The sequence below is a fragment of the Nyctibius grandis genome, chromosome 9, assembly GCF_013368605.1.
Source record: "Nyctibius grandis isolate bNycGra1 chromosome 9, bNycGra1.pri, whole genome shotgun sequence".
In the NCBI taxonomy this organism is placed as follows: domain Eukaryota; kingdom Metazoa; phylum Chordata; class Aves; order Nyctibiiformes; family Nyctibiidae; genus Nyctibius; species Nyctibius grandis.
The window spans coordinates 16028802-16055758 of NC_090666.1; the positions used below are offsets into that span (position 1 = coordinate 16028802).

General features: G+C 35.9%; 1 protein-coding gene across 2 annotated transcripts in view; it reads left to right on the forward strand.

Moving 5' to 3' along the window:
* TLK1 (tousled like kinase 1) overlaps positions 1-26957 on the forward strand; it is an 82373-nt gene that overhangs the window by 37737 nt on the left and 17679 nt on the right. For both annotated transcript variants that reach the window (XM_068407349.1, XM_068407348.1), the window contains exons 4-13: positions 2980-3055; positions 5629-5675; positions 6041-6127; positions 7231-7320; positions 8175-8267; positions 9485-9595; positions 11287-11423; positions 12698-12886; positions 20141-20207; positions 23858-23955. In XM_068407349.1, coding sequence (XP_068263450.1) covers positions 2980-3055; positions 5629-5675; positions 6041-6127; positions 7231-7320; positions 8175-8267; positions 9485-9595; positions 11287-11423; positions 12698-12886; positions 20141-20207; positions 23858-23955 — 995 coding nt within the window. The remainder of the gene's footprint in view (positions 1-2979; positions 3056-5628; positions 5676-6040; positions 6128-7230; positions 7321-8174; positions 8268-9484; positions 9596-11286; positions 11424-12697; positions 12887-20140; positions 20208-23857; positions 23956-26957) is intronic.

Genomic DNA, 26957 nt, shown 5'->3' on the forward strand with positions numbered 1-26957 from the left:
AATGAATTATTTAAAGGAGGACAGCTTTGTCTGTGGCTTGATTTGTCCAGTTTGATTAGTTATTTGAATGTTTTGTTCTGCTTGCTTGTAGCTGTTCCGTTGCTGCGGTTCCCAATAATACAGAACCCTCATTATAAATGTAATTTCAGAAGTAACTGAAGGTTTGATGTAACTGGAATTTATAATGTGTTCCAGAGGAAAGCAGCACTGCTGTATTTGTTTGATGTGGTTGTAAAGCTTTGGGAGGAGGGTAGGATTTAGAAGAAAATAATTGTGGAAAACTATCAACACATTCATTATGCATATGAAAAATATTAACTAAAAAAATCATAACTGTTAAGCATACTGGAGATTTAAGTGTTGAGAGACAAAAAAAAAAACCCACTTTGATTTTATTATACATGATTTAAATTTTTTTTTCCCCTACAAAAATAACTTCCTGAGTTATGTTGTTACCAGTTCTACAATAATGGTAGAAAATATTTAACTATACATAAAATATATAAAAATACTTATCTGCATATTTTTTTAAAGGAGACTAACTAGTTGAGAATTGGTACTTAGAAATGTTTATTTTATAAAAGATGATGTGAAAAGCCAAGACTTAAAACCATGAATGTGAAGAGAAGACTCAGGGGAAGCACATTAAAATCGAGGAGTAATCTAGGATCAAGATCATGATGTATGAGGCTCTGCTAATATGCCAAGCTGTGGCTAACAATATAGTTTTGCAATCTGACTTTGGATAACTTCAAAACTATTTTGTCTTGCTTGTGAAATAGTGGGATTTTACCCTAAATCTTGGCTATATGTAAATCCTTCTGAAGTGACTGAAAGCAACTTGAGTCTTCATTTACCAGGAGGATACTCCTCAGGCCCATTAGTCTCCAGTTTCTTGTAATTCATATGATTCCATTCATTAGAAAGGATTTTGGAGAAAATTTCCTGTGATTGATGTGTGCTGTACATTACCACGTGAATTCGTACTTAGAAAAGGTGAACATGACCTTGTTGGGTAACCTCATTAATAACCTCATTAGTGTGCTAATACTTTTTAGTTTGGAAGGTTAAATTAAACACTGAAAGAAGTCAGAAGAGCTTAAGGAAATAGACATTTATGAATTATTTGAGTTTCAGTTTTAAAACTGTAAACCTGTTTAAATGTCTGTTTTTTAAATACAAGACATCAGTCAGTGCAGCTGCAAACTAGTTTTAGTGGGGGAAATCTTAAATGTTTAGTCATTAATTAGCTTTTAAAGAACTTTTTGCTTGATATGGTATGTAAAACTGACTATATTAGAACAACAACTGCGAAATTGAAAGTTGGCAAATAAGAGTACTGTGAAAATGCTTGGTTAAATAGTTTCAATTTAGTTTTGTGGAAAAACAGCTTAATGTTATGTATTTACCTGGCAGTAATTGTAAACTATTAAAGTAGTATTTCTAAGCTATGTGTTCTGCTTTTAGAATCATACAGTCTTAAGAGAACTTCATTTCCAGGAGTCTGTGTTGTACGGTTTGCTAACGTACGATAGCACTGTAAAAGATGCCGATTTTGGTTAGAAGAGTTCAATTTAAAATAAAATGTATGTAATTCAAACTTCCTTTGTAGCCTGATAATACAACAGTTACCATTGTAAAACTTCCAAAGGTGTTTTTGTGAAGCTATTGACAGAGCAAAAACGTCTGAAAAAGACATGGTCTAGATAAGGAAGACCTTTCTTGTCCTGACTGTTCTTTTATAGACTGATAATTTTCTACAGATCACAGATAACTTAAAGTAGTTCTTTGCCAAAATAAGTATTTTAAGATATTTGCAGTGAATTTATATTTGAAGATATCCACGTGAAGATCTTGGAACTGAAACATACTTGAAATGCTTTTAGTGATGGGTTGAAATTTGAATTTGTGTGTCATTTGCTGTGTTGAGAAAGAATGCTTGGGACACAAAATGACAAATACAGTGAAAAGATTTTATGATGGTATCATGAAAAAATGAAGCGTCTTATCACTCAAATTTAGTCCAAGATATTAGGGACTATTGATTTCTTGATTGTAAAACAGAGTTCATGTAATGGCTTCTATGCTTTCTCCGGTTGCTTGTATGAGGCTGCTTGGAGGCTGAATACACACGCAGCTGCAGTATATTTTCCTTGAACCAAAACAGCTTGTAGAATTTAACTTACACTGGGGAGACTAACTGGTTTGAATCCTCAGATAAAGGGAGAGCAAGTATAATTTAGAGATACTTCTGATCACCGCCCTTTCTTGATGTCTGTGTTGTACATGCTGATTGTAGTTTATAGGCAACTATATATAATATTTCTGGAATAAATTTTTAACAGATCTGTATTTTTTCACTTATCATTCATGTTTTTCTTTCTTGAGATACAAATATAATGGTGAGGGAATGAGAACACTTTTCCAAGTGGATAGATATTAAAATTTTGAGCAATTGCTCTCATTTATATTAGTTTGGAGATGACTTCTGCACTTCTGAAAACAAGTAACATTATTGGCTTCCTATTGCAGCACTAGAAGTTTGTATTCATACTGTGCCAGTGTGTAGAAAACATCATCAAGAATTAGCTTATTTCACTAAGTATTAAGCTTTAAAACACCCACAACTATAATATGAAGATCTTGGTGAAATGCAGCCATAAGTGAAACCAAATTGGGTGCTGATAAACCCAAGAATGGATGAAAAGGTATAATTGCTTAACAATGAATATGCAGAATTGCCTTTTGGGAAATTATTTAAGAATTATTTCTCACTTTCTTAAATATCTTTTGTAGCTTGTATTTATCTGATTGACCAAGGATCATATTATCTGCTTTAACTATGACCTGAAATTACATCCCTACTGAATTGTGAAATCATGTTTTATGAATGAGGATTTAAATTTATTTCACAATAATATAGCAATAATACAAATAAAGAGAGCTGCTGTTGGATCATGTTCTTTTTGTTGTTTGTAGACTCCAGAGAAGAAACAGTCAGAACCTTCCAGAGGAAGAAAAAGAAAAGCAGACACGCAGAGTGAAAGCAGCCAAGGTAAACAAAAATGTAAATGAATTAGATAGTTATTGCATGTATTTAATCAAATTATAATGCACAAAGTTTTGACTGTTAGCCTTAAAAATTTTTTATTTTTGCTTGCATAAGACAGGTGTTGGGTTTTGGATGATAAATTATGTATCCCTCCCCCCCATTGGTCACTGGAAGGGATGGGCAAGTAAAACCTAAACTGGGCTGCTAATTGCCCATGAGAATCGTGTGCTACTGTGTGTGTAACTTGCAGCTATGATACAACTCTGTATACTTTTTTAAGAATTGTAGCATCTCTTCCTATCCAAAATACCTTTGTGGTTTGTATTTCTTTTCAGTAGGTGAGGGGGAAAAGGGATTGCAGATTACAGTATCTGATTGCTTGTTTTTCAGGTATATTTAAAAATTGAATTTTATTCTTCCTTTTCTATGGATTATTGTACAGTGTAGTTGTCTAGAGGAATGGGGAAATTGGGATGAAACTGATTTCCAATTTAATGTTTACAAAGCCTAGTTTTTGTTGTTCCTCTCTTTAATGTGACTTTTGGGATAGGAGTGGTAAAAATTTAAACTCAAGACAAAAATTCATCAAAAGGGTAGAGGAAATAGTTTTGATAAAATCTGTATTAGCTTTTTTTTGTTACTGAGCTAGGAAATGTCACTTCAGATACATATCAATGGGCTCCATATCTGGAAGTCTTCATGATGCAAGATGCCATTAGTAGAAGAATTATGTAGTTTGACTAAGATTAATTTCTTTGTAAGTGTTGCTTCATAGAGACCTGCTTTGTTCAAAGAACTTGAATGAAATTTCCTACCTCCATTGTTCTAGTAGCTTATCCTTCCTGCTACCAATGAGAGTTGAAATTAGAGATGATAGAAATTTTAGGAACTTTTTGGCACAGACAACATGATTATAATGTCTTATAATCACTGTTTTACTGTCAGCAGCAGTGAAACTGAATAGTCTGCACCGCAGTGTTTTCAAGGAACTGGCCTAGGAAACTGCAGCATATTGGAGTGGTACAGTACCGTTGAAGCACAGCAAATACCGCCATTGTATTGAAAAAAGGAACAAGAGATACATCTCTTGTATATTGCATACCTAGGATTTTGACTTTGTAACATGCAAAATAATCCATAAATGTTGAAGAAAAGTATTGTTTAGAACATGAAGGTAATTGGAAAGTGGGTTAAAATCAGTATAAATATATTTAGAATTGGCTGTGCCAAAATAATTTGATGTATTTCTTCCGTGCAGAATTTTGTAACATGACATAGAATAGATTTTTCTATACTGAAAGGGTATGCAGCCTGTCTCCTTTACCTGGATGAAGGCAAATTTTATTTTGATAAAGCGATATATGAGAATTCAGCATGAAGACAGAAATCACTAGCAGAATTATAGGGTAGGTAAAGAACTGGCTAGAGGGCAGTAGCAGTGACAGGTACACTAACTGGGTGGGAGGAGTTCGCTGTGTGCTGTTCTAGGTCTTTGAGTTATTTTATCTAAATATTTCTGTTAAAAGTCTTGACACAAAAAGGGCTGCCAAATGTTTCTGTTTCTTTGTGGTATTTCTTAGTGACACAAAGTTATGCAGCAGTGCCAATATAGAGGCATATTGGACTAGAAAGAATTCTTCAGGGCTGAAGCAATAGAAAAGCTTGAAAATCTTTGCTAAAAAGTCCAAAATTACATTTTTGGACCTATGGGTAATGATCTCCTAATTTATTGCAAAAATTTCTTTCTATAAAGAAAAAAAGCTTTGAACAATGGTCTGTTTTCAAGATGTCTCCTAACAGGTAGTCTGACCTGTACGGGAGACAAATACAGACAAATCTGTCATCTTAGGGCCAAATAGAAGAAAGGATTTATGCCATTGGGTAAGGGATTGATGTGGTCTCTGGAGTGCCACTTCTGGGTCAGGTCCTCACGTTGAAGAAAGATTAATTCACATTGGTGCTCCTGAAGTCTCAATACTGATTAAGATAAAAGAAATTCTGCTCTCCCATTCTGCGCTATTTATCTCCCCAGTTAACCCTGTGAGTTAGCCGATTCATAATCAGGTTGGGAGGAATGGAAATACTTGTCATCCTCCATGCCCGTGCTGTTACTGACACTTAGGGAAATCCTTGGGCTGAACATTTGGGCACAATAACTCACCTGGAGCATATAATGTTAATAGATTTGGTTAATTTGGTATTTTGGAAGTGGGTGAACTTAGAGATACTGCTTGAAAAGGGGAGGGACTTAGAGCTAAAGGTTTGATCTGTAGGATGAGAGATGAATTTCCTGTTATCTAGAAGAGGTCTAGGCTTACCGCTAAGTCTGCACTAATCTGGTTTAGGAATTGAAGCGTGACTTAATTTCTGATTTCTCAATGAATGGAATATGCAAATCTCTTTGTAGTGACCAATCCCTTAATTATCTACGTAGGGAGATCACATATTAGCACATCAAAGAAAACCAATTAATAAGTGCTAAGACATTGGTATAATTAATGTCTAGGTAAAAATGTAAGACACATCTATAAGTAATTTATTTAATCAGTTCTAATGTATTAATGTATTTGTTTCAGGAAAGAATATTGGGGGACGTGGTCACAAGATTAGTGACTATTTTGAGGTACGGTTTTTGTGTGTTTGTAAAATTTACTTTAGGTTTAAAATTTACTCCTAGCTTTTTTTGGATGTTACAAAATTTTTGCTTGTAACGGACAGGCCTCTTGAGAGGATATTTTTTTTCTTTATGTAGGTTTATGAGTATTAAACCTTGAAGTAGAGTTGCAGTGGTCTCTTGGTGCAGCCTTAGCTAAGATAGAAAAAACATTTTCTTTCACGCTTTTCTTTAAATGGCCAAAGGCTACACTAATAAGAGTAATACAGTCTGATTTACGAATTCTGTGTACAGATGAGCTGTATCATTCAGTAGAAGTATAATGTATTTTGATAAGAAGATTGACTAATGGGAGGGCCGTATCTTCTCTACAGTACCAAGGTGGAAACGGCTCTAGTCCAGTGCGAGGTGTACCTCCTGCAATCCGATCTCCTCAGAATTCACATTCCGCTCCTTCTTCTGTAAGTTTGTGAACTTCATAACTACTGGAGATACTTTCATAGTCTAAAAGTAGCATAACTGAAAAGAATCCATATTGGAGGGAAGAGTTTTCAAAGGAAGGAATCCTGGGAAGGGTTTCATTCTCTCAACAGCAAAAAAAAAGGGTTCAAGTTAAATAATAAAACTAAAATTTTCTGTTGATGCTGGGACTTTTTTTCTAAAACATAATTTTTAAATACAAAGTAATTATGTAAAATGTTGAATAAATGTTAAAATGTTCTAATGACATCTGTTCACAAGCCTCACACAAAAAAGGGGAAGATTTTTGTTACTTATGAGGAAACTGAACCCCTAACTCAGGACTTTAAAAGCTCCGTTTTTGATAAATCATAATTTTTTAAATAATTGACACCTAATTTGCCTGTATCCTTTTAAAATTCTCTTTGTTGGTAATACTAATTAATTTTTTTTCCTCTTCATATGCACAATTTCATTGTTAAGCGTACCCACATGTGATCCTAAATGGCCAAACAGATTCTGCCAGTTACAGAAAGGATTTGTTTTCTCTGCTGATAGACCTCATCTTCAAGCATCCTCTTATTCTTGCTAACAGTATGGGGTGTAATACAGATTGTGTAATTTGGCTTGAAAACAGTCTCATTCACACAAACTAGTGGGTTTTGGAAAGTTTAATTAATGGGATTTGTGTTCTGATCTACACTAGCTTCCCCTTTCTGGTTCTCCCATGAGAAATAACCACTCCAAAAATAACTCACGTTACTTTATTTTTGAGTTGTGAAAGCTCAGAATCGGAAAAATAAGTCTGTGTAAGACTGACATCGCCTTAGGTCAGTCTTGTATTGTCTTAAATCTTTCAGTCTGTTCCCCAAAAGTGACAGTCTTAGTTTTCTCAGAGAATATATTGCATCCTTTCTAAACAGCAAGTGATATGTAACAACATAGTGATAACTGTCAATGCAGTGCTCCAAGTAGCATCTTCTGTAATAAAAATACCTTATTTCTCTATTCTACATGATTTTCCTGCCAAGAGTTGTAAACAAGGCTATGCTCATAATTGGATATTACAGTTGTATCTAAAATCCTTTGTTTTCATGCATTCCAGGTTCGTCAGAATAGTCCTTCTCCTACTTCATTAGCTTTTGGGGACCACCCTATCACGCAACCAAAGCAGTTATCTTTTAAAATTACTCAGGTAACTATTTTTGAGTAGAGGTATCCTATATCACTTCAGACTGCAGAAAAAACTGAGAGATATGTTTATTTCTTTGTCTTTCAACTTCTTCTAAACTCTTAAAGGCTTTCAAAAGCTTTGCTTTTTTACAATCCGCCAAAGCATTTTTCTGTTAAGTTCAGCAGCTCATCACTTAAATCTCTCTGATTAGTTTTGTATTCTGCACTTACTCTGCTTACAACATCGCACTTCATGAGTAGTTAGACGTCCATGTCGTTGGTAGACTTTTGCTCAAGATTTTAGCTGTTGTGTGATGTTAGAAGTACAGGCTGCTCTTCCAGGCAATATTTGAAGTGACAGCTGCTGTTGTCATATTGCATTTAAAATAAGACATTGAAGAAGAAAAATGAGATGGTAATCAAAATGATCAAGACTTAGTTCTGTCATGACTTTTAAAAGCTGAAAGCAACTGTTTTATCTTCTCTGCCATTTCTGACGTGATCTGTACTATCTTTCACAAGTTAGAACAAGGCTACTTCACCTGTTGACCAAATACAGAGAATTTAAAGTAATTAGCTGATATTTACATTCTTGCCCTGTTATATATGCTTTTTTTGTGAATAATAACTTTTCAGTTAGTAATGAAATCTTTTAACAGTTAGTGGTTTGTCCCAAATGTTCACAGACATCCTCATGAAGAGGGAAAGCAGTTTTGAATAAGAAACTTCCATGTCAGTTTCAAAACACATGAAAATAAGATGTGCTGGTCTTGTTGAATGTTTTAAAGTAGTTTGTTTCTCTGTGTAACAAACATGAGAAGAATAATGCTGTAATTGTTAAAGGAAAGGATAAATATTTCAAAATGTTCTTTTTAGACTGATCTCACAATGCTGAAATTAGCTGCACTAGAAAGTAATAAAAATCAAGACTTGGAAAAGAAAGAAGGTCGTATAGATGACTTACTCAGGGTAAGTGTTAGACATGGTGTAAAGATACTTATTCAGAACAACAGACAGTGAATCTGAGCAAATATTTTAAATGTTTGAATAATCCTTGTTTTTAAAAATTACCCTGGAGTTACCTAAATTAAAAGGTGAAACGAATTTTTAATTTTGTAATTTTTTTTTCTGAAAATCCGAGAAGTCTATAAACCAAAATGCATAAGGTTTTTTTTCTGCTTCTGTGCTACAGCTTGTTAATGATTAAATATGTTTATAGACTTTCTGAAGGTACAAAGAAAGCTGATGCTGTTTTGCAGGCAGTTGATTAATTCCTTAAGTGAAATTATATTATAAACTTAACAGGTGTTTTTTTGTTGTTCTCATTGTGAATAGCAGTTATCAGTGGGACACCTGTTGGCAGTTTCAGAATGGAGGTGATTGTGACGGAAATTCTTATGGGCAATAAATAACTACTTTTAGTAAGAAACCTATACTATACTGTGCTCTAAGACCTGTTTTCAAGAAAAAAATCTTAATGCTTGTGCTCTTGAAAAAAGCGTTGTAGAGGTGATACATAGAAATACGAAACAAAAAAACCTGTATTCACAAGTCATAGTCTTTTTAGTGTTTATATGTGGACGAGTACATATTAACCTGTACAATCACACATTATAAAATTGTACATGTAGACTGTTTTAGCACATGTTCAACGGTGTGGGATAGACAAACCTAAGCTTTTTAAAGAAAAAAAATTTTTACTTTTAAACAAAATAATATTGCTGTGTTTTGTTTAAGGTAGTAAGTTAAATATAATTGGAACGTAGGGAACTTGTTAAACTTCCTATTCAGGTAATTGAAACTTCTATCATTGTGAATTTTTTGTTTCCTTTTAAATGAAAAATGTTAAGATTTCACATGACTTCAGCAATTAGATATAAAGGATCCAGAGCTAAATTAAACTTTCAGTTAAGGAGGGCTGGAAAAGTGATTGGTACAATGCTTTTATATATTATATATGTGCTGAATGCTCTATAATACAGAATGCAGCTCAGTGTAAAGGAAGTAAAAAAGAAGCAAGGCATCCTGTAGAATGATCTGTGAAATGAGATTTTTGCCTATATATATATATATACATGTTTATGCATGTTCCTTTAGTCATGTGAAGGTAGATACCTTTATTTTCTGTGACAGCTGATTAAAAAATGTTTTGATACATCTTTTCATATTTTGTGTATATTTATTAGGCTAACTGTGATCTTAGAAGACAAATAGATGAACAACAAAAGCTACTTGAAAAATATAAAGAAAGGTTAAACAAATGTATTTCAATGAGCAAGAAGCTTCTAATTGAAAAGGTAAGTTTACTGCTTTTAAAATCTTTGTGATTAAAAACTGTGAGGGTGCTGTAGAACTCCATTATGATTCCTTCATTTTCACTTTAACTTTTTCGCATCGGTCTCTGACACTGAAACTTCATATGCATGGTCTCTATCTGGCACTAAGTGTTTTTGTAAGCCTGAATAGGCTGAATAAAATGTTGAGCCTTTTTCAGATTGTGGAAAATGTGCCTTTTATAATTGAAGGGGGGGTTTCCTATCATGAGTAATTCATATATAGCAAAGCATGAAAGATGAGAATTTCGTATGTGGCAAATTTTCTGGACAAACTTTAAGAATAAGACTACAGTGGATGAAAAAAATGCTGAACATAATCTGTTGTGGAGAGGAGTTGGATAAAATCTCTTTGTGAGACACTTAAGTGGCTGAGATAATTTTTGATGTAAAATGATAAAATGCTATGTTAGCTCAGAATTAACGGAAACAAGGAAGTTAAGGTGACCATTTACCTTCATACTACTATGAAATATTTATTTCAAATTTAATGCTAATTATATTTACAGTATAGCAATTTTGTAACAGACAAGGATACCTTGTTTCTCTCCCTCTTCTTTAAAATAGCCTTATTTAAAAAAAAATTAACAAAAAGTGAATAGAAAAACAGCTTATTACAAATTAGGATACAGAAAAGTTTAAGGTAAACAGCCAAGTCTCTTCACGAACACTAGCTAATGGATGCTGCTGTCAGATACAAGGGCACAAACTGATCCGTTGGAGGATGAGGGAGAGTTTCCTCACTAGCATGCCATAAATAAATTATTGCAGTCCTTTGTAAGTTCCAGCATGAGGGGTATGCTGGGAAAAGATGCATCAGATCTGTTTAGCATGATGCTAGGTGGGCACCTTCAGACTGAGAATATCATGTAGACCATTTTTCGTGAAAGGCCATACCTCTTCAGTCTAGAAGTCTGCACAAAGATCCTCAATTCTGTCAACTTCTTACTTTTTTGGGGGGGGTGGTGGTTTTGGGCCATGGGCATCTCTTAAGAAGCAAGCATTTGTAACAAGTAAAGAAGTTTCTGTCCATCAGCAGTGTTCACAGTGCTCACTCTTCTTGTGCTGAAGCAGACTAGGATGCTTGTGGTGGTAGTGATTGGTTCTGAGGGCACCTGATTCTGTTACTGCAAGTGAATATCAGGTTGCAGGTAAGTCTACCTGCAGTGCATTCCCACATAGAGATTCCTGAGCTCAGTCAGTTTGGTACAAGCAGTAACGTGGATGCTCTGTCAAGGGAGTTCCCAGGCTAAGTATAGTAGGTGCACTCTTTCTGATATCTGAGCAGGCTCATTTAGTTTCGTAGACATGTACAGACATAATATTCCTGTATGATGCTGATACTCTACCAGTTTTGCTGTATTTACAAATAAAATGTTTTGTTAATTATGAAGAACAGTGAACTTTATAGGAAAACTGAGTGAAACTCAGGGCATTTTTTGTGTGCAAATAGTCATTAGTACCAATCCTGACAACTGCAGATGTTTGAGTTCTGCAGAAATTAGAATAAATGGAGTAAAGTAATAAAAGATATTTTCATCTACTCTCCTTTTATCTCTCTCTTAGAAAGCTGTTGGAGGAAAAAACCTGAGTGTTTTACTGACTTTATTCATATTTAGTAACACTAAAGTGTTCGAATTTTTTTATTTTCTTAGAGCACACAGGAAAAGCTGGCAAGCAGAGAGAAGAGCATGCAAGACAGATTACGCCTGGGGCATTTTACAACAGTTCGTCATGGTGCTTCATTTACTGAACAGTGGACAGATGGCTTTGCATTTCAAAATCTTGTGAAGTTAGTCAATGCTATGTTCTTAAAATTCTCACTAATTGTTAGTTCCCTCTAGTGGATTTTTTTATTACTAAGGTTCTAGGATTGGAGTGGCTTTTCAGACATTGTATTTTGCTTTGCCTTTTGAAGACTAAGAACACAGTACAGAACTCCTTTAATCAACTAAGAGAATACTCAGGCTGGATGTCTTTGAAAGACAGTTTAGTTTCACTTGATTTTTAACTATCCTTATAAAAGCATGAATGTACTAAATGAGCAGCACATAATTATTCAGCTCAGCTGGTAGAAAGAGGTATAAAACTAAATCAGTGATTTTTTTGAGCCAGTGATATGCATGATAATCATGTATCATTGGTGATTATTGGGGCAGATGAGGTCTGTGAAGTTCTCATTGGTCACATAGATGCTGTCTGCGCATCCATCACTGTAGCAGCTTTTTCAGGCATCCAGCTCCTCAGTGCCATGAAGGAGGAGTGGTGAATCTGGTAGCCTCAGAGAGGGTGTAGTGCAAGTGGATGGGGGAAAGCAGCCACCTGGAAAAGTGCTGCTGCAACAGGTATTTCAGCAGAGATGGGGCCAAGGAAAAGGGCACTGGGAGACCATCAGAGATAGTGGTAAAATAATTATGCAATGCCTCAAAAGGTGTTATTTGGTAACAAGTCTGATTCAGTCTTTGGAGGTACGTATATACATATATATATATATTAAAAAAAAAAAGTAATTCACCAAGATTTTAGTTTTTGAAAGGCAATATGTAGTCTTAGCATTATGTGATTGCCTAGGGCATTGTTTTTTTAAGACAATCTGAAAAACAATCTGTATATGTGTTTTGCATAAAAGCTGTAATTGTTTGCCATACAACCAAACTGATGATTTATTTGGGAACAGTCAGATCAAATTCAGTATTTAGCCTATAAAAATTAAGTACTCTCTACTGACTCTGTTACATTTCGTATGACAGTATAAAAGAAGGTGTGCACCAGCTCAGATACATTTTTTTCTTTTTCTAGTGCAGAAATCATGTGTAACACTTTCAAAAACAAAACAACCCCAAACTCTGAAAAAACCCACCATGTCTTTCAAAAGTAAATTGTGCCAAAACTTTAGCTAAATTTTTCCCCCTCATGAGGAAAATTGGTGTTCTTTTTCCCAGGAAACATTTTCACATGTACAGCAAGTTTTCTAAAAATTTCTTAATGCTTTATCAGTTAAAAAGATAGTTCTTCAAAAAATGCAAAATGATGAAACTTTAATAAAGCTTTTTTTGGGGTTTACAGGCAGCAAGAATGGGTGAATCAACAAAGGGAAGACATTGAAAGGCAAAGAAAGCTCCTGGCCAAGCGAAAGCCTCCAACTACAAATAATTCTCAGGCACCATCTGCCAATTCTGAACCCAAGCAGAGGAAAAATAAAGCTGTGAATGGGGCAGAAAACGATCCCTTTGTTAGACCCAATTTACCACAGCTGTAAGTTTAACATTTCAATCAGTCTTTTACATAAATTCTCAGATATTGTCTGTGTGAGTTCTATTCAAATAACAGCATAAAAAGACACTCAGTATATTCAGCAGCTATATTCTCACTGAAGGACTTGCTGATGTTAGGGAAATTTGCACCACTGCCTATGAAGATCTCATACAGTTGCCCAATTTATTTTTGGTAAAGTCACCGGAGAAAGGCCCATTCTGCGTTTATGCAATGTTCCTTCTGTTTTCATGATCTAGAGGAGTCCTTATTCTGGTTTCCTACTTTTGTAATGTCACTGATACCTATTGAACTTTTCCAGACCCACATTGGTTTAGGAGCCTTTCCTTTAGTTAGAGATAATTTCATTTTTCATATAACAGTCTTTAGCTGACAAGAAAAGCTTTTTTCAGCCTTTAATATTTGAAAATGTGTCTAAAAAGAAACGAAAAAAAATTTTTTTTTCCCTTCCAAATGCTGGATCCTGAGAGCAACTGTCAGAAGTTACTGATCTCATTTCACATATTGACAATGTTGAAATTTTTTGTAATTTAAATATAAAAATTGAGAGCTATCTAAGAATTCTCCATTTTTCAAGTGACATTTTTTCCTGCAGACAGAAATGGTGTAATTCAAGGCACAGACAGATGTGTTCTTGACATTTAATTTGGGTATTTTAAGAAGTTGCTGCTTGGAGATACTAGTTATTGCCCTTGATGCTAAGAGACTGCAGCTGATAGTTTATCTGTTCCTACTCAACTTAAATAAAAAGTAAATAACTAGAGTTAAAAAGACTAACAGATCAATCTGTTTTGCTTTGCAGAAGTAGGCTACATGTGTTGAACATGGTCACCTGTCACCTCTCACTTGTGGAGGTAGTAATTTATACCTCTGGGAGTGGGGAGTAAATAAGTTACTCTGGTTAGATCTGCAAAATACAGATGTTTGGACCATCAGTTTGAAGACAGCTGCATATGTTTTGCATAATGCCTCATTCTTGAAGTTCACATTGTGAAATTGTTTAAGTGTGACAAAAAATATCATGAAAATACAGTAGTAAGGCTGGCAATGTAAGCAAATCTTGATTAGTGTTACTAATGTCTTTTGGTAGAAAGCTGGAGTCATCACTCATTGGTTCTTTAGTAATACTTAGTGCCTATGTTACTTCTTCTTAGAACATAATTAATACATCTGAATAGTACAGTAGAGATACTGTAATGTTAAAAATACCTTTTTGTTTGAATGTAGTACCTCTTGTTATTAAAAATAACATTTAAGTAATGGAAAAGACCTGAAAAATTCCAGAACTTCTAATTTGCCAGCTTTTGGCCATGTCTTCATTCATGTTAAATTTCCGTAATCTCATTGCTGCATTAGGAGGTGATAAAATATACATTCGGGAAAAAATACAGAAGACATTCTAATTATTAAGAAGGACAAGATAAATTCCTGGTAATAGACTTGTGAATATTTACTGGTGTTATGCAGTTTTAAATAATTTCCAAATTACTAAAAACTTTTCAAATTTTCATTTCATTTGACTTAACCAGTTACATGTTAAATGGCACATGAAAACGCTTGCTGGTTATGGAATGGCCAAGAAAACAATCAGAATTGCCCCTTTGTATCTAAAGCTAGCATAAATGTAAGCTGTTACTGAATCAAAACTCTTTTGCCTTTAAGTATCCTAATTTGAGCATTCTATAATCTAGATATGAGATTGCTTGCCTATACGGTAAGCTTATAAATTTTGTTTCAGACCTTTGACAAGGTCTGTAATGTGTCCTGAGATCACAGAGTCATTAAGCCGCATCATCCTCTTGGGCCTTTACTCGAAAGGGTTTTTTAAATGTTTGTATTTAGGATTCATTATAATTTTGTATAGTAGTATTATGTGTTGACTCCTCTCTGCTTCTCAGTACAGAGTTAAATATGTTTTGTGTATCTTGGTAGAACAATTATTAATTGTGCACTTCCGTTTTAGAGTAAATTTGTCATCTGCTGTATGTGATTACCTCCTATTACATTGTGCTTATCGCTGTTCCTGCGTTACTTCAAAAGTAATGATCTTAATTAGTATAGCCAAATGGAAGAGGTTCTGTTTATATGAGGCATGGGGAAATGCAGAGCTGCTTGAGGTTAATGAACTAAACCACTAGTAAATCAGTTCAACATATATGCAAGTGATTAGGCAGATCTTTTTCAAACAAACAACTTGCTAGCAGTTGTTCGCAACAAGTGTCTTTACCACTGCGTTGTTTGCTGTAGAAAATGTCTCCAGCTGCAGGTATTGACAAGACAAAATGATCTATAGCTTTGTAACAAGCAATATTATTGAAGCCCTTTCTGAAAACAGGTATTAACTGTTTTGAAACGTATTGAAGGCGTTGCTTGAGGCATTCTTAATAAGGGTATTGTTTTAGTTTAGCTGAATATACTATGGTCTCTGATATGAATTTAAAAGCAAAATTTTTGCACTGAAGTTATTAGTGTAGAAGTGACCATCTGCCAGTGTCCTGTGAGTGAATGGTGGGTTTGATGTTTAAATAACGTGCAACAGATGAGTCTAAACACTGTCCTGGTTTTCCATCATTTTTTCCCTTTTTGTGGCCCAAACCAAAACTAAAAAGTAGTTTCAATTTTGAGAAATCTCTTTTCTACTGAGCAAAGTAATTTTATTAGTCTTACATGAAAGGAATGAATTGAAATTTATTTAAAGAAAAAACATTTATCTGAAGTAGAGGCTGCTGCCTTGGCCCTGCAAAAATCTGTTTGAAAACTCTGTTCCAAATTCTTTGGAGATTATAATGCTAGTCCCACTTCTTGGGAGCAGCTCTTATTTCACTAGATGATTGTTTCTAGGAGCAACATTTTATTTAGTTTAGGTGGTGTAGTCCTTCTTGTGCAGCTTCAGCCATGTCAGTTATGTTCACTTCCCAGTCAGCTCTTCCTCTGCTTCCCAGTTCCTCAGTGGGGTCTGCATGCATCCTTGCCCCTGCATGCCATTTGGAATAGGAGAGCAGAGGGAGCTGGCAGAGTTTGTTACTGTAGCTGAACAAATGCATCATTTAGAGGGAGCATTCTGTTCTGTATGGAACAAATAAAAATATTTTCAGAAACTTCTTCAGGCTGAAGTGCCAACAATGTGTCTGGACTTTACAGGACAAGTAAAGACAGCTCCTTTCCTGAGGCAGTCTCTTTCTAAGGCAAACATGGAAACAATGGGAGAAAAGACCTCATGGAAGGCCTTGACTTGGTCAGCGTCTGCCCATCCTTGTAGAAATTTGAGGAACTAGAGTGAGAATAAGGTTGGACCGAAAAAGGGGTGCTTCAGAAATTGAAGCCAAAAACTTGTATTGGATGTGTGTATGGCTGTTTGGGTGCATGGCCGCATTCTGCTGTGCCTATGTATCCAGGATTATTTTTCAGCTGGGAAAAGGTGGGAGGAGAGATGGTTGTAAATGTGGCAGGTGTGATTGTCAAGAAGACCAAGGAACACATTACCGTTTTGGTTTTTTTTGTCTTGTCTGTACGCACTAGTAAGAGTGTTTTGATCACAGAAGGCTTTGTCTGAACTTGTGAGGAAGAGTGCAAAGAAGATTGGTTATGTCTACCCGTGCATACTGTGTCAAAGCCTTTGAAATTTGTCTGTGAAAACATTGTTAAATGACTGGAAGGCTATTTTTACTAATAAAAAAAATGTTTAACTTGGTGATAATGAAGCCTTTTTGGGCCAGGTAAGCTGTCCACTTTCTTCCAGCGACAATTAAAGGTGGCACACTGTGGCCCTACACATCACAGGAAAATTACACTACATGCACAGAACACATCCAGTGCCTTTTTTGGGAATTTCAGGAATTCATTGCATGTGTATGATAGTTCGTTTGGCTGTAGACAGTTAAAATACAGCATTTATTGCACAGTAATTTTGAGCAGAAAAGGTCATGGTTAGGACCAGACTGTTACCAGATTAATTCATGCAACGTACTCCCTGCCGCCCTTCTTCCCCAATGCTCCTCAGATTAGCCTCAAGCTTCAGTATCCAACTTAAGTGCATTTAGTGGGTAGCAGTAGTCTGTTTCTGGCTGACATCCCTCTCCTGTGCTCCTCAACCTTTCTTCCACTGCATCTGATGAGACCTGTGTGTCTCAGGTCATGGAGGAGCAACCCTTTCTGTGGGAAATGATGGTTTCTCGTAGGTGACTTCTGTTTTCAGAAGGTGCCTCCAGCGTGCCACTGCCCTGCAAAAGGCGGCAGGTGAATGCAGGTGGGAAGTGATGGGCTGATGGGAAGCAGTCTCTAGGGTGGATGTTTTCAGTCTGTGCAGTGAGGTGGTGGCCTATGGCCAGAAAACAGACAGCATGCACACTGTCATTGTTTTACTGCTATTTGTCGTATGCTATTTTAATATGAATATAAAGTACAGTATATTTATAGGTAAAAAGTAATAAACTCCTACTTTAAAAAAAAGTAAATGTTTCTGAATATGAGGGAATAAAGTTTTGTTTTTCTTAAGTAAATGAACAAAATCCAAAGTGACTACATCTGTGTACAGTTCAGTGTCTTATACGCCTTCCTTCAAAATGTGGTGGTCAGTAACAGCAGTTTCAAATTGCTGTGAATCATGCTGTGCCTCTAATAGAGTTAGATTTGTAAGGAAATAGAAAAATGGAAAACAGTCATTTATTGGGATTTAGCATGAAACATGGAAAGAGTGACTTCGAATCTTAATGTTTTCAATATGACCTCTAACTTGTGCTCTGTGCTCAAGAGGGCTGTTTAAGAACTTTTTGGAAGGGAATACTTGCTAAAGCTGTCTAGGCACTTTGTCATATCTCTGTGTAGATAGCTCAGGTTTTATAAAAAGGACCAGATTTCCTATATTATGTAAGTTTTTCAGGGGTTCTATGGTTTTTAGGGCTCTCAGTGTTCAGTGAAAATTCTGGAAGGTCATGTCATAAACTTTGTATTTTCGATGTATTTTACTTGTGGTTCAGCTTTGCTAAGCCACCTAAATACTGTTCTTCCTGAGAAAGACAAACTTTACTGTCTGCGTTTCTGGAAATGCACAAACGTGTAATTTATACTGCAGACAAGAATCTGGAAAGAATAGTATTCAGACTCATACACGTGTGTTGGCATGGATCCTTTGCCTTTTTTAATTCAGAACTTAATCCATGTTAGAGTAGTTGGCTGTTTGTGTAGAAGTATTGAAAAAATGTCAGGGATGCTGCTGTGAGTTGTCCAGCATGGCCTTGATGCTCTCTTTGATAGGTCTAGCAGATGTATTAGAGAAGGAATTAGAGCATTGTTTTCTTAGGTTTCTTGCTGTTGTTTGGACTGTACAGGGAATGCATCGCCAGCTTTCCTAGCTATTGAGACACCCCATTTCACATTTGCTTTAATGTGTCCTCTTTTAAGATGTAGCATAAATTGTCTAAACCCAGAGGAGATTCTGCCAGGAAAAGAATATAAACATTCGGTCCCAAAATCTGGTACTAAGGGACCTTTTGCCTTTCTTGGAGAGGCAAATTTCCTCACTCTGTTGCCTTCAGAGTGTTTGGGGATGTCAGCTGACTGGAATACAAGGCTGCTTTACATTCCAGTAGGAAGGAAAAAAAGATGCAGGGTAACTTTGTATGATGCTTCTTAAAAGAAAGGATCGCTTCCTTCTCAGATTCATACAGGATGTGGTCATGGGTGCTTTTGTCACCTGATCTGAGTGTTTTCTATATATTATAGACCAGAAGGTTAATGAAATAACTAGAGTCTTGTGAAGCTGTTTCCAGGTTTTTGGAGATTCTCAAAAAAGAATCCAGTGATTTTACTAATATTCATGGATAATATCTGGTCAACTCAATCTTCTGTCTTGGCCAAGTCAGAAAAGGGGCAGCAAAATTCAGTATTTGTGAAATCAGGAATAGGAAAGGACTCTATGAAAGCTTCAGAACCACCAGGTTTTGTCCTGAAAAGATGCGCTCTTTTATTAACAGCTTTTGAGACCCAATAAATACAGGGTTTAGAATTCTGAAAACTATGGCGAACTTAATCCAAATTTAAAAGGGAGGAAGAAGTCTTATAGTTTATTAGATTTCTGCAGATTTTATCAAAGTTGGCATTTGCTGTAAGAGAAATCTGAATTGGTGTCCCTCATCTCTGGAGAAACTACTGGTGATTCTCAAGACACTCTAGTTCCTTAGACTTGCAATGCGAAACAGCATGTATAGCCTTCTAAATGCTTTGTGTAACTTACATTCTCAAGCAGTTGATAAATGAATCCGCTGAAATACAGACTTTGTGAAAATGTATTATGCTATTAGTTTTAGCTGTGCATCATGCAAGAAATAGTAGATCTAGGCAAAACAAGAAAATGTTTAGTTTTAATATGTGTGTAGGGATTTGTGTGAATCCTTTCAAGGAGGCCGTATCTCTTTCTCCTTCCCCATCCCCTGTTTCCCCTTCATCATATGCATATGGCTTCTTCTCTGGAACTTGAAGTCTCTTTGTTTTCTTTTCGTTGGTGATTTGTCTTCTGTGTCTTTTTTGTTCATTTGTCAGATGGATAATGCATGCAGTCAGTTCGTGGGTTTCTTGGTTACTAATTCGTATGAACAGTCTAGATTCTCTGGATAACTGACTTTGTGTCCTAACGAGTCTACAGACAGTGTGGGACCACTGAATTAGTTGTAGCCAGGAACCTTTTCTCAAAGGAAGATGAAAAGAGAACAAGAAGAAGAGTCGCATGCCAGTTCAAAACTGAATTTTTGGTCTCATGCAAAATGTAGTGTTAATGAACTTGGAACGTATGGTCTTGCACTACGTTCTTTAAATCACAGCTCAAAAATCCAGTGTTACCAGTCTTGTCTAGTTCGTTTCTGGATCTCCATCCTTTTGTTCATTAAGCGTTAGAGTTGAGAACCAAGCAGTGGAGTAGAATCAGCTGAAGTACTGGGATGGTGATATGATTCAGGATCCACCCAGAAAATCTAACAGGCTATCTGAGAAAACAGAAATGGTCCAGACAGTTAATATTCCAGAATGCCAGACACAGAGGCATTCTGTAAGTATGTTTTGACCCTGAAATTACAAACCAAGATGTTCAGGTGGTTCAGAAATGTAACCCTAGTATTGTGGTAGCAAATAATTAATGTAAGATACTGTATTTACTGTAGTATTTAAGCAAGAATGCTATTGTTTTGTTTACTGACATGTAAAAGCGATAGTTACATGCTTGTTTTGGTTTTGTTTTTTTTTCAGTTTGACTCTAGCAGAGTATCACGAACAGGAAGAAATTTTCAAACTTCGGTTAGGACATCTCAAAAAGGTATGTATATGGTCTGTTATTTTAAGATTTTTTTTTTTACCTTGCCCAAAACCATAAAAACTAGTACTATCAAAATAAGGAGAGGGCTTGTTGAGAGCTATCTGATTAGAAAACATAATACTGTTTATATAAAAGTGCTGTGCAATTTTATGCCTAAGAGTGGTTTCTTTTTTGTTTGTGGGGTTTTTCTTTGTGCAACTTACTATGAACACTGGGAGTACAGGGGAGTAGTAGTGAGTCCATCCAGTGTAACACTGTACTGATTCCTTGAATCCTTCTAACAGTGGTAACAGTGATGATGCCACCAATACTGCTCTTGTTTCAGAGCTGAGGAAGTGGAGTCAGCCAAGTTTGATATATGGGCTTTTTATGTTACTTTTTGACCTTTAAAAAGGTCCAATTTACACAGCATTGTATTTCTGAATTAATATCATGTTTTGATCATCTACAGTATCCACTTCACGTGTTACAGTTACCATACTACCTATTGCAAGAGAGAATGTAACTTTTCTATTTTTATGGAAAATCTTTTCTCTGTATCTTAAATTATTTGTGCAGTCAGATATTTTACTCCAGTTTTTGACTTTTGAAAAAAAAACAGCAGTACTTTTTTCTTGAAGCCCGTCATTCTAATAATTCTGTGTCATGAGATGATGATACTAACAAACTATTGCTTATTCAAACAAAGCTTTTGAGGAATAACCTGTGAAAAGGAATCACAGTTGAAGCAGGCAGAAGTATCTCAACGAGTGTGAAAGGAAAGTACCTTTATCTGCTGAGCACTAGTTCTTGAGATGTTCAGTCAAAACAGGTCATGGTGTTTTTCCCATTGAAATGTTGCAAGAGTCTGTTTCAGGCCTGTTCTCTTCAAATGTACAAGTCACCTGTTATAAATCCTACTATAATAAACTGAACTGGGCCCCTTGAGAATCCTGATGCTCTTTTTAAAGAATATGACAAGACAGTACTCGAATCTGTGGTAGGGAATCTGCATATAAACTTGTTGGCACTAATGAAGTAGACAGCCCACATAGTTCTTCGTTGTTAATGCTTTAGAAATAGCACCAGCTTCACATGAAATTGTTATGAAATTCTGTTGTTTTTTTCCCATGCTTTAACTTTTTTGAAGCCTAATGGAAATTTCAAGTGACATGTGAAGGAAGCTGTTATAAAGTTGTTTAATACCTGAATTTTGTTTTAACCTTGAGCATCAGTGCTGGGGTACTCTGAATAAGAAGGAACTTCCTTGAGTAAATGCCAGAGGGGAAACAAATGTTATTTCTTAGCAAATCATGTTTGAATATATCTGAAAATAATAATAAAAACACATACTTGCATTTTCATTCTTACGTGCGATACAGATTTTGTCGTTAACTAAGGAAAACAATTTTGTTATCTTCTTTTTTCGTGGCTATATTTCTTCTGTAGCGCTTCTTTGCAGGTTACATTTTTTTCTTCTTTCCTTCTGCATATGCTATTTTGCTGTCTGCTCCTCTTCCTTTTCACTCTCCAGATGCTTTCCTGGTGCTCTTATTTTTGATGCCCTGTACATGCTGCCACTACCAGTTTTCTTTTCCTTCTGCTCCCCAGGAAATTCTTTTCCAGCTAGCAGCTTTGGGTCCTGGAGAGAGGCTCTTGTTTTCTCACTTCCTTTTATATAGCAGTGACCTGAGGCAGCTAAGCTGGTTTATTCTTGCTTAAAGGTATTCACAGCCTGAGTGTCCTAAATAACAGCTGGAAACAATGCAACCAGCCAGTTCTCTTTGGACTAACACTGGCCTATGAACCACATTTTGAGAACCACTGAATTGCATAATATATGAACAAAAAAAGCCCAAAAGAGGCATAACTGATGGATTCTTTTTTTTTTGTCAGCCTTTGGGAAGAACATAGACAATTGTGGGTGTATAAGTGTGTGGCCTATTGTGGGGGGAGAAGGGCTAGAATTCTTTATAAAGGACTATTGGGTTATGGCAAACTGCATATCATTTCAGGGTGTTTAGCAGAGAACTGCAAGGCTGAATCTAAACATTAAAAAAAAAAAAAAAAAGAGTGTAACATTGTACAAACAGGGGGAAAAAAAACCCTTGGACATTATATGTTAGGAAAAACAAAAGGTCCACCCAGATCTGCTAGCAGATTAGTGTTACTTAGTCCAGCTTTTAAATTATTAGGAATTTTATTTTCATTTTCTGAATGGAGATTCATCTAGTGTCTTGTTCTGGGATAAGAGTTTTTTTCCTTAGCTTATGGGGAGGGATTCAGGATATCCACTGAAATAATCTAGTCTGGACTCCTCAACTCATTGGAAATGTGGTCATTTAATCTGTATTTTAAATTACATAAATACAGTTGTTGTTTCAGGATGTGGTTTTACGATATACAATGTTTGGAAATACCAGCTTTACAGCATTTTCTCTCTCCTCTTCTGACTTCTGCCTCCATCCCCTTGTGCCATGACTCATTGCCCTGTTGCTTTTACCACCAGGTTGTGCAGTCACAGTATAAATTGAATTGGAGAACTGATCTAGCTTCCTTCAAAAACCAAATACGTATCTTCTGAGGCTTGCTTTTTTTTGTTTTAAGAAAAGATTGATTAGTTTAGTTTTCTAGTTTGGTTCACTGTGTGGCTGTACAAGAGGCTGTGCCAAGGTAACAAGAGATGATGTGGGGCACTGCTTCCACTGGCACTGCTACTAAAAAAATAAGTATCAGATGCCAGGCCTTCTTTTTCAGCTAGAATAATTCCATAATTATGAGCTTTCTGGTATCGACTCATTTTGTCTCCCTTTTATTCAAACTTTAAGTTCTAGAGGTCCTAGCTCTGAAATCAATATAACCCTTTCTGCAGTGTCTTTCAATGAGTATATGTTTTTCACTTGGAGTATAGATACATAGATTTCCACAAATTGGTCATCGTCAGTTCTTTACTTTTTTAGAGAATCTGAATAAAAAACTATTTCAGTGTTCTCTAATATGTAGTGTAAAGATGAGATAATTTTAAGTGCTGAAATTACTTAGGGAATGTGCTTGTACCTGACATGCTTCTGTTGAAATTGCACTTAAAATCTTAGGCAATACACATTCTACATTTGTAATTTTCGGAAGATATAAAAGAAAAAATCTTTTTAAATTAGCTTGGTTTTAGTGTCTCATATCAACGCCTTAAGAACGCTTCTGCTGTAATGACTTGTTCTTTTATTCTTTTTTTGGTTTGCATTTCAGCCTCAAAATATTTTAAACATATTTTCTTAATTTGTCAGTTTGTACAAAATCTATAACTGCACGTATCTCGTTTTTTTTCGTCTTTGTACATCAGTTTCAGACCGCTTCCCAGATAATTTCTCTCCTTGGCTGAGGTACAAAACCCAGCTGCCTCTCATTTCAAATAGCATCCCTACAGTGCAGAACAAAACTGTGAACATCCCATTACCTGTGGGTTCATGGACAGAAAGGTTCCTTGAAACAGGCTTTTGCCTTATCTTGCTGAATTTTTCTGGCTTTAAGAGAAAAGCAGTGCTTTCTTCTAGTTCAGCAGGGTTTTGTAATGTAATGTTCCTCCATCACCACTAGTATTGATGCAGGGGTAAAAATATTCTTTTCAAACAGGGAGTAAATGAGCTTTTATATTTTATTCTTTTCATTTGCAGGAGGAAGCTGAAATACAAGCAGAACTTGAACGTTTGGAAAGAGTTAGGAATCTTCACATAAGAGAACTGAAAAGAATAAATAATGAAGATAATTCACAGTAAGAGACCTGCTGTCTTAATTTTGCATGTCTATTTAAAATAATGCTCTAAAATCACGTTTTACCTACAGGAGAGAGGCTTGTTCATAAATTTTTCTTTGATTCTCTTTGTTTATGCATATATTTTAAACACAAACTTATTTAAACTTTAAAAAAAAATAGAATTATTTATAATTTGGTAAACTTATTAATGGTTTTTTGAATATGCAAGAAATAACATAAATACACGTCTTATAGTGCAGGAGAGCTGAAACTTGCTAGATGATACTACTAGGCTAAAAAAATACTTGTAAGGGAACCTAATGGAATTCACTTAGCTGACAGTAATGCAAGAAAATGGTGGGGAGATTTGACACAGCAGCAGCGATTTTGTGATGCAGTTAAAATTAGTTTTGGTTTTATTGCATTGTAATTTCATTCCTACTAGGTACAGGTACCTAATAGGAAGAAGACAATTGCAAAGTCTTTTGTATTATGTTAAATGTTACTCTGTACTTCAGCTTCCATGGCAATATATCATAATGTTAAATTTTTATTTAATATTAGCTATTACTATGTAGATTTGAAACTAATAATTACATAACTAAAAAAATTGGTCTGTTTTCCATGATAGTGAATACAAACACTAACACTACACTTTCACCAGCACTTTAAGCTGGCACTGTTGCTTGAAAGGAACTGGTTCTGCCTATCCCTGACTGCTTCGTTATGCCCTTGCCCTGTTTCCTTTCACATGCTTGCAATGGCATTTCTTTACTGAACAGAGGGTGGAAATTGATCCAATTTAAAACCAGCTCCTGTGGTTTCTTTTTCTGGATTAATTTTAACCCCGGATCAATTTCCTGGTCTAGTTCTTTCCCCAAATTGCGAAAATGCTCATGCTGCCATGAGGAGAGAGAGCAGTGCAAGGGTGGAATGGGCAACCAGGGGGAAGGAGATGATGGGACTGGGTTTGTTTCTTTCTGCACTAGTAAATGTTAATGAAGTGGTAGCCTTAAGATTTCAGGATTTTATTTTATTTTTTACTTTTTAGACACAACAGAATTATATATACACGAAGACTTCTGAACCTTAAAGCAACAGGATGTGAAATTGTACTTAACTGTTTTACCTACCTACCCTGCAGGAATATAGAAAATTTTTGTTACCATGTGGCTATAGTGCTAATTGATAGCTAAATCAGTTTTGTTTTTTGGATATGAAAAATAATGGGTGTTGATGCTTACAGTTCGATGGCAGAATATTTTCTTTTAAAAATAAATGTCCTACAACAAATAAACAAGCAGTTCTTTGCAGGTTAAATGATAACCTTTTTTAATTGTCAGTGTTTGCATTAGAAGATTTTTTTTTTTAAAAAAGGTCTTTCAACAAGAAGAAATAAATGCCACAGAAAAATGACAGGCTTTGACTGTGTAAATATTGCGTATGTGGGATAAACAATGTCCAAATTACAATCCCAGTTGAAGACAGAGTTACAGGACATGGACAAGCAGAATACTGCAGCTTCACTGCTCATTTCTGCAGTCAGTGTTGACACATTTTATGGTATGGAATGAAAAGCTGTAAACTGTGTGTTCATGCTTTTGTGGGAGTTTTTTACCAAGTGGCTAAGCTGCAGCTTACGCTCATAATACAGAAGACAGAAGCAATGGAGAAGTCATTTAGATCTGTAGGCCCTGCTGTCTTTGCTGACACACCTTGACAACTTGGCCATTTGATAAGGGAGAGGATTCTGAAGCGAAGCAGCTGACTCAGATCCTGTTGGGTTTTCAGCTTCCAGCTGTGGTGCAAAGTTGAGTCCTCTTTCTTGTTCTAGCAACGTTCCCCTCTACATCCCTCTACCCATGCACGCCCTCCCCAAGTGTCCAAAATATAAAGTAGACTGCAAACTCACCTGTCTGGGGTTCCAGTCTTGACAATGAAAAGTAGGAAATATTGCCCAGTTTAGAGATGGGTAAACTTGTATGTCTGCATTTGTTCTTTACAACTGCACTGGGGTAATGGGACAAGTTGAGAGTGCGGGTTAGGGCTTCCCTGTCTGGGTTTAGAGCCCACGTGATGATGGGGCTGCCTGCAAGGTGCAGGTTCTGAGCCACGGAGAGCCACATAGAGTAGTAAAAGCAGCAGTGGAGAGGGAAGATGGTAAGGTTCACAAGATCAGCCCTACCAGGGGCATACATGTAATAGAAGGACCAAGAAAATATGAATCTAAATTTGTTGAGTGTGGTTTTAAAGAATTGGGCTACTGGTCACATGACAGCAATCGCCTAATGATGCTACCTCTAAATTTGTTACTTCTTCTACACTGAGTGCATTACTTACTGTTTATGTTTTTTTTAAATGTCTTTAGCATTGAAATATGTATTTTCGTAGTGAGGAAAAGGAAATTTTTAGGTTTAAAAGGGGCACAGTAAGCAGGAAGGTGCATCTGCCCTCAAATACTTGACTATCTATGACCATACCTCCAAAGCTGTAGAGAACATGAAAGGATGGGATGACCTATTTGCAGACTAGCCCTAAACCCTACCTTAAGGTTTTCCATGGAGTATAATTGGCAGCTAGCCCTAGATTCATGAGTGTAGTTGTCTCATCATTGCACTAGAAATGTGATGAGTATTTACCTCCCTTTCCCCTGGTTGGATGGAAGGATATATTTTGTCTTCTACACATTTCAGGAGAGAGTATGGTCCTTTTCTCTCTCCTGCAGCATCATTTTGTGTTTGGAAGGAGTGTTTTCTTCTTGCTTTTGATTAGAGTATAAGCAGATATACAGTCCTTTGGTGTGTTTTCCCCATATTGCTGTTTGTTAACTTCTTAGCGTTATATAAAATCCATTTTGTTAAAAAGAGGCAGGTATGTACAACAGGTCTGGTCATGTTTCAGGCGAAATGGGGAGTAAATCCTCCTCATCTGTTCCAGAATGCTGACGTTTGAGACTTCTCCAAAATTTGTCACAACAACAAGAGAGCCCTTGTATCACAGGTGTAAATTTAAGGGTGCTT